Here is an 8,913-nt window from a genome sequence, read left to right on the forward strand (position 1 = left end):
ATATTGCGGATTCCTTACGAGGAGAAATTGGCTAAATTTGTCACAGGAAAACGTATTTGGGGTTGAAGATTCTAGGTGAAATTCTAGGGGAATGGATTCTAAAGGTAACACATACATTTAACATTTAAATTATATGACCAAACACTCTCAGAAGTCCTTGGTTTTTTTAAAATCATGAGGCATTTTATGTGGTTTTATTTTGAAATAAATGTACTTTTTATGTCGTCTTATTCTGGAATAGGATTCTTGAATGGAAGGGTGGAGGGGTCACGAGGAATTGGTATAGGTGATACCTAACCTAAAATGAACTGGGGTCACGAGGAATTGGTATAGGTGTTACCTCACCTAAAATGAACTGGGGTCACGAGGAATTAGTATAGGTGATACCAAACCTAAAATGAACTGGGGTCACGAGGAATTAGTATAGGTGTTACCTCACCTAAAATGAACTGGGGTCACGAGGAATTAGTATAGTGGTTACCAAACCTAAAATGAACTGGGGTCACGAGGAATTAGTAGAGGTTTTACCTCACCTAAAATGAACTGGGGTCACGAGGAATTGGTATAGGTGATACCTAACCTAAAATGAACTGGGGTCACGAGGAATTAGTATAGGTGATACCTAACCTAAAATGAACTGGGGTCAGAGGAATTAGTATAGTGGTTACCTAACCTAAAATGAACTGGGGTCACGAGGAATTGGTATAGGTGTTACCTCACCTAAAATGAACTGGGGTCACGAGGAATTAGTGTATGTGTTACCTAACCTAAAATGAACTGGGGTCACGAGGAATTGGTATAGTGGATACCAAACCTAAAATTAACTTGAATTTATTTGATGTGGTGTGGTGGTTATGGAGAATCATGGGGAAAAGGAGACCAGTGAATCGTTAGACTCGGTGGAGAGATAATGTCACCGTGTTGTGGAATTTACTGGATGGGGTCTTTCAATTCAGTTAACTTCTTCTTAATAGGGGGCGCTATTTTCACTTTGGGAAAAAATCCTGCCCAAATTAAACGGCCTCATACTCTGTTCTAGATCATACAATATGCATATTATTATTACTATTGGATAGAAAACACTCTGAAGTTTCTAAAACTGTTTGAATTATATCTGTGAGTAAAACAGAACTCATTTGGCAGCAAACTTCCAAACCGGAAGTGAAAATTCTGAAAATGGGGCTCTGTGTCAGGGCTTGCCTATTCAATTGCCTTTTATTTATGGATCTGTATGCACTTCATACGCCTTCCACTAGATGTCAACAGGCAGTAGAATGTTGAATGGGGTGTCTAGCTTGATGTGAGACCGAATGAGAGCTTTTGGAGTGACAGGTCCGCTCTATTGGCACTATTCAACTGCGCACCAGGGAACCCCACATTGTCTTCTGAAATGCGTTAGGTAGACACGACAAAATGCTCCGGCTCTGATTTTATTGGATACATATGAGAAAAACATCATAAAGTAGGATTTTCAACCGAGTTTGACCAGTTTATTCGACGTTTATTGGGACTTTTGGAATTTTTCGTTCCATGCGCCAAGAGATGGACACGTGCGCTCCACAATGCTAGCCAAAGTTGCTAATTCGACAGAAGAAATGGACATTCTAAAACAAAACAACGATTTATTCTGGAACTAGGACTCCTTGCACTACATTCTGATGGAAGATCATCAAAGGTAAGAGAATATTTATGATGTTATTTCGTATTTTTGTGGTTTATGTTGGCTCCAACAAGGCGGAGAATTGCTGGGCGCTGTCTCACAATAATGCATGCTGTATTTTGTACTAAAGTAATTTTTTTAAATCTAACACAGCGGTTGCATTAAGAACCAGTGTATCTTTCATTTGCTGTACAACATGTATTTTTTAGTAAAGTTTGATGAGTTTTTTGGTTAGATTACGTGACTGTCCAAAATTTCTCCGGACAATTTGGTGCATTATGGCTACGTATTCACAATGCAAAACCACGATTTGTACCTCTAAATATGCACATTTTCGAACAAAACATAAATGTATTGTATAACATGATGTTATAAGACTGTCATCTGATGAAGTTGTTCAAAGGTTAGTGATTAATTTTATCTTTATTTGTGGGTTTTGTGAAAGCTATGTTGGCGGTGAATAAATGGCGTTGTGTGTTTGGCTATTGTGGTGAGCTAATATAAATATATATTGTGTTTTCGCTGTAAAACACTTAAAAAATCGGAAATATTGGCTGGATTCACAAGATGTTTATCTTTCATTTGCTGTATTGGACTTGTGATTTCATGAAATTATATGATATCCCTGTCGCGCTAGGCTAGGCTATGCTAGTCAGCTTTTTTGATGAGGATGATCCCGGATCCGGGAGGGGGGGTCTGTAGAGGTTTGGGTTTGCAGGAGGATGCAAATGTTTTGAATAGGTATTTAAATAGTTTCCGAAGGACAGGGAAAGAAAGGGAGAGGAAACATTTTAATGGTGTCGAAACTATACATTTCTAATGAGGAATGATCAACCTCATTTGAAATTACAGAGGGATTTACTTATATAATGAATGAGAAACACCATTCTCTATTCAACTTGGACCATAACTTTAGGAGATTATTATTTCCGTAGAGAGTTATAAAGAGTTGTAATTCTAAGATGATGATTTAACGTGTTTTTTTTAATCACGTGTTTGAAAGGGGAAAATGACCAGTTCCCTGAGGTCCTGGTCTTTGGGGTACTTATACAGTGGTACTGTGTTCAGACTGCATATAGAAATGAAAATATATATTAATAAGGAATGACAGTTACTTCAAATGGATTGTGATATATGTATTGCTGATTTCATTTTGTGTTTTTGATTTGATACAAATTTCCCCAGATTGGGATCCTGGAGTGGGAACTCTGTGAGGGGTTAGGGTGCAGATTGGGATCCCGGAGTGGGAATTCTGTGAGGGGTTAGGGGGCAGATTGGGATCCTGGAGTGGGAATTCTGTGAGGGGTTAGGGGGCTAACTTCATGATCTAGTAACTCTTCCTAGAGGTCGCCAGTAAAATAAGGGAGTATGGACTCATTTAGAAAAAAACATTTAGCAGTAACATTGTGTTATGCTTTTTGACATTCGTCTTAGAGATGTTATTAAGAAAAGGTTAATGTCATAATTCGTCATATAGTCAATGTTTATCTGAATTTCCTGGAACAGAAATGTAATGAACTTATTAACTGTTGTTGTGATCTGTGCTTTGTTGAGGTTATCATGGAAGGTGACGTCAGATCGTGTCTTAATGCATGGTAGGAATAATTTGACCACAGACAGTGTGTGTAAACCTCAAAACCCTCCCTAACCGGCTGAAGAAAGAGCGACAAAGGCGCGCAATGAGAGACGGTGACTTTTACCACTTCTATCTGAGTCCGAGCCATAAACCAGGTCCGGAGTGCTGAGAGCGCGTGTGGAGTGAGTGTGGAGAGAGAGAACAAGTTCAGGTGAGAGACTTGTGTACGCGGGAGAAACGGAAGTATCTCCTTGGATATTAAAATCGGGACATTATCAAGGGCCATGAAATATGACAGGTAAAAGTTACATGTGCCGTTGGGAAAATGAACTGTAAACGATATCTGAAGAAGACACGCTAGAATGATAAGTGCTGGGTGAATGAAAGGGGGGGTGGTGGTATACGCCCTGGTAACTATTTAAACTGGGTGAAGGAAAGGGGGGGGGTGGTGGTATACGCCCTGGTAACTATTTAAACTGGGTGAAGGAAAGGGGGGGTGGTGGTATATGCCCTGGTAACTATTTAAACTGGGTGAAGGAAAGGGGGGGTGGTGGTATACGCCCTGGTAACTATTTAAACTGGGTGAAGGAAAGGGGGGGTGGTGGTATACGCCCTGGTAACTATTTAAACTGGGTGAAGGAAAGGGGGGGGTGGTGGTATACGCCCTGGTAACTATTTAACCTGAAAATGCATTGAGATACTGATCTTTCTTTACCAGGCCACTCATGACAGGAAGACCGGCAATGAAAAGTTGTTTATAAATGTATGTTCTAACAGGGATGATGTGTGTAAAGTTGATCAGCTGGAATATGATCCTTAGTCTCAGAGCATTGAGTTCAGTCATTCTACATTTGAGTTGGATAATTTATCAAATGTTTTAGTTGTGATTGGGACACAGCGAGAGAGAACTGCTGAAGCACGATGAGGGGTGGGGCCCAGAGAGTCTCCAGACACTTATCTCTAAGTGTCATCGTGAGGGGAGGTAGTTTGTTTGGGGGAATCACTGGATGATGGCTTGGGACAACCATGAAAGTTTTTTTATTTGACCCTGTATTCAGAGTTTTTATGTTACATCTCATCAATGAGTGGTGCTAAGTTATTAAACATGTACTTTGTTTCTCTTTTCTTTTCAAGTCAATATGTTTTCAGGTTTCGTGGAACATGAGGGTGGTCATTGTTCCAGAGGGAATGATGTACACTGCTCAAAAAAATAAAGGGATCACTTAAACAACACAATGTAACTCCAAGTCAATCACACTTCTGTGAAATCAAACTGTTCATTTAGGAAGCAACACTGATTGACAATAAATTTCACATGCTGTTGTGCAAATGGAATAGACAAAAGGTGGAAATTATAGGCAATTAGCAAGACACCCCCAATAAAGGAATGGTTCTGCAGGTGGTGACCACAGACCACTTCTCAGTTCCTATGCTTCCTGGCTGATGTTTTGGTCACTTTTGAATGCTGGCGGTGCTTTCACTCTAGTGGTAGCATGAGACGGCGTCTACAACCCACACAAGTGGCTCAGGTAGTGCAGTTCATCCAGGATGGCACATCAATGCGAGCTGTGGCAAAAAGGTTTGCTGTGTCTGTCAGCGGAGTGTCCAGAGCATGGAGGCGCTACCAGGAGACAGGCCAGTACATCAGGAGACGTGGAGGAGGCCGTAGGAGGGCAACATCCCAGCAGCAGGACCGCTACCTCCGCCTTTGTGCAAGGAGGTGCACTGCCAGAGCCCTGCAAAATGACCTCCAGCAGGCCACAAATGTGCAAGTGTCAGCATATGGCCTCACAAGGGGTCTGAGGAACTCATCTCGGTACCTAATGGCAGTCAGACCATCAAATTAAAGGATTGAAGAGAAGGAGGAGTGTCTTAATTGGGATATAAATATCTGGATGGGACAAATGTTGGGTTGTCTGAATTACAGCTGTACAGAACCTCTGAGAATAATTAAACTTGGTTAAAGCTTCTCTAGTGTCCGTGGGTTATTTACTCTGAAAAATAAGAACCTAACAATACATACTGAGATCATTTAAGATAAACTAATTAACTTGGTATTGGAATCATATTTGAACAGAATCCATTGGCATCACATTGGCATCACATTGGTATCACATTGGTATCACATTGGTATCACATTGGTATCACATTGGTATCACATTGGTATCACACTGGTATCACACTGGTATCACATTGGTATCACATTGGTATCACATTGGTATCACATTTCCATTTAGCTCCAACTTGATCCATTCCTGTTCCAATTCACTCAATGGTGGTTGAGATGGGAAGTTCTGCACTTCTCTTCTTCTTGTTGGTTCTGTAGAAAGAGATGGTCTGTGTTAAAGTCAACAGAAGTGTGTGTGTGTGTGTGTGTGTGTGTGTGTGTGTGTTGTATTTACCTTTGTAACTTGGCAATGACTTTGTTGATCCATCGTGCATCTGGAGTCACACAGACGATGGCTTTGTCCTTCTTGGTAACGCTGATGAATGAAGGGAGGGATATATATTACAGCGTCACCATGGTTACATATCATACACTGCAGAATAAAACCTATCAGAAAATGTCAATATGAACGTACACACATTTAGCAGATGTTATTACGGCTGTAGTGAAATGGTTGTGTTCCCAGCTCCAACAGTGCAGTAATATCGAACAATACACACACATCTGAGTCAAAGAATGGAATGAAGAAATCTATAAATATTAGGATGAGCAAAGTCTGAGTACTGTATATGTAAATGTATGTATAGATACAGTACCAGTCAAAAGTTTGACAACACCTACTCATTTCAGGGGTTTTATTTATTTTTACTATTTTCTACATTGTAGAATAATAGTGAACACATCAAAACTATGAAATAACACATATGGAATCATGTTGTAATCCAAAAAAAGTGTTAAACAAATCAAAATATATATTTATATTTGAGATTGTTCAAAGTAGCCACCCTTTGCCTTGATGATAGCTTTACACACTCTTGGCATTCCTTCCACCTCATGGCTGGTTTTTGCTCTGAAATGCATTGACAACTCTAGGAACTTTATATAGACAGGTGTGAGATGTTCCAAATCATGTCTAATCAATTGAATTTACCACAGGAGGACTCCAATCAAGTTGTAGAAACATCTCAAGGATGATCAATGGAAACAGGATGCACCTAAACTCAATTTAGAGTCTCATAGCAAAGCGTCTGAATACTTATGTAAATAAGGTGTTTCTGTTTTTTAGTTTTAATACATTTGCTAAAATGTCTAAAAACCTGTTTTTGCTTTGTTATTATGGAGTATTGTGTGTAAATTGATGAGGACAGTTTTTTATTTAATCCATTTTAGAAAAAGGCTGTAAACATAATAAAATGTGGAAAAAGTCAAGGGGTCTGAATACTTTCTGAATGCACTGTATGTATATGTATACATGTGTGATTGAATGTATAGTCATTGTGGACAGTATGTGGATAGAATATATAGTATATATGTAGAATAGGTAGGATATAATAGTATATGTACAGCAATAGTTGAATAGGATAGCCTTGACTAGAAAAATGGATAAATCGAGTGATCCTACTGCGCTGGCCAATCGGATAGCTCAAATCACTGTGCCTACGACTTCCACGACTCTTGCCACAGAAAAGTTTGATACCAGCCTATGTAAGATTTCATAACTTTTAAAACCATGACCAGGGAGAAATGATCAAAGCAAACAGCTGCTGTTATTTTATGAGTGAGTTCATGTTTAAGTTTTCATTCTGCTCTGTCACTGTTTTTTAATTCAACACTATTACATAATATAAAACATGTTTCTCTCTACTTCCACTCACACTGTAATGAATGAGTAGCCAAGTGTATCGATAGCGCTGTGTTTATTATTATTAGCAGCTCGTCCTGTCTATTTTAATAGGGAGGGATATTTCACTTTCTCTGGTCATAGGAACAACATGAATTTGTGCCTGAAAGCAGATGCGGTGTGACTCGACTTTAGCCACCAGGTGGAAGACGTTGTCCCCTCTCTCTGGTCAGTCTCACCGGAGGAAAGGAAGGAGAGAGCAGGACGGTGAGGTGGACCCTCTGCTGTTCTCTCCCTCCCTCCGCTGAGACTAATGCGGTGTTCAAAACTACTGGGAACTCTGAAATCTCAGACTTCCGACTTCAGTGTGTTCAAGACAACTGGAAACTGAAAAAAACGAGACCCGACTAGGAAGAATCGTTTTGAACGCTCATCCGACTTGTATTACGCATACTGTGATAATGTATTAGGTATATTGTGATAATATATTACACATACGGTGATCATGTATTAGGCATGCTGTGATCATGTATTAGGCAGACCAGGTAATGTATTAGGTATACTGTGATATGTATTAGACATACTGTGATAATGTATTAGGCATGCTATGATAATGTATTAGGCAGACCAGGTCATGTATTAGGTATACTGTGATATGTATTAGACATACTGTGATAATGTATTAGGCATGCTATGATAATGTATTAGGCAGATCAGGTAATGTATTAGGCATGCTGTGATAATTTATTAGGCAGACCAGGTAATGTATTATGAATGCTGTGATAATGTATTAGACAGACCAGGTAATGTATTGGGGCTACTGTACAAACCTCATTCATAGAGAACAGTTTTTATTAGGTTAATGTAACTAAGTCATGTTTTTAAAAAAAATGATATTTTAGAACTAGATGTTGGTTTGCTTGTTGACTGTGAAAGTGTTCTTGACTGGTTGTTAGGTGGTGTTAGTTGACTCACATGATCTCTGTTTGACGACAGTGGGCACCTGGAGGTAGGATCTCTATCCTGTGGAACAGCCTAGGAGAGATGAAAGCAGAGGACGTCCGGATGCAGAGACACTTCTGACATGCAGCACAGCCGTTCATGGGGAATGCTGCTGGGATGGAGACCGTGAAAATTACATACAATAACAATATAGTATTGTTCACATTTGGGGTTAAAGGTTAAGGTTTACGGGATAGAGGTAACACCTTTTTATCATCACTAAAAGTTGCACTTTGAAACATGTGAATGTTACAAAAACAAAACTGATTCTAGATCAGCACTCTTAGGGCTCTATTCAGTCTGTATCATCGCTGAAGTGTTACAGATCAAATCAAAGTTTATTAGTAGACCTTACAGTGAAATGCTTACTTATAGGCTTGAACCAATAGTGCAAAAAATGTATTAGGTGAACAATAGGTAGGTAAAGAACTAAAAACACCAGTAAAAAGACAGTGATTGCGTGACAGCAATGTAACGGTAATATCTGATTGAGCCGACATGCAGCGTTTACCGTGAATGCAGTTTCCGCTAAGGAACATTACCTTTAAATTTCACTCACGCTGCAACGCAGAACTTCTGCCATACGGATTGAATACTGACCCTACTCTGAGACACTTAAAACTGCAATGGATTGATTGTGATAATTGCAATTAAATTGTAAAAAAATAAATTGATAATAGGTTTGGTTTGTCGATAGTTCAAGAGTCAAGTTGAACAGATTCATATATATATATAGATAAAGATGCAATATCTCACCTTGAAGAGCCACGAACCAGCAGAGAGTCAGGGAGACCAACAGGTAGTGTGGCTTGAAAGGCATCTTGAGTCTGTGTTGGCTGTGGTCGGCTGGTGTCTACTGAAACTGAATGATGTTGTCTCTGGGTTTA

At 39.5% G+C, this 8,913-nt stretch overlaps 1 protein-coding gene across 1 annotated transcript; it reads right to left on the reverse strand.

The window, feature by feature from the left end:
* Positions 1-5,113: 5,113 nt before the first annotated feature.
* Positions 5,114-8,913, reverse strand: LOC129852986 (C-X-C motif chemokine 13-like). Its single transcript, XM_055918595.1, has 4 exons — positions 8,783-8,913; positions 8,000-8,135; positions 5,639-5,719; positions 5,114-5,556 (listed from the first exon to the last, which is right to left on the reverse strand). Exons 1-4 carry the CDS (start codon positions 8,844-8,846, stop codon positions 5,502-5,504), a joined length of 336 nt encoding a protein of 111 aa, XP_055774570.1. The 5' UTR covers positions 8,847-8,913; the 3' UTR covers positions 5,114-5,501.

This window comes from Salvelinus fontinalis, chromosome 4, assembly GCF_029448725.1.
Source record: "Salvelinus fontinalis isolate EN_2023a chromosome 4, ASM2944872v1, whole genome shotgun sequence".
Classification (NCBI taxonomy): Eukaryota; Metazoa; Chordata; class Actinopteri; order Salmoniformes; family Salmonidae; genus Salvelinus; species Salvelinus fontinalis.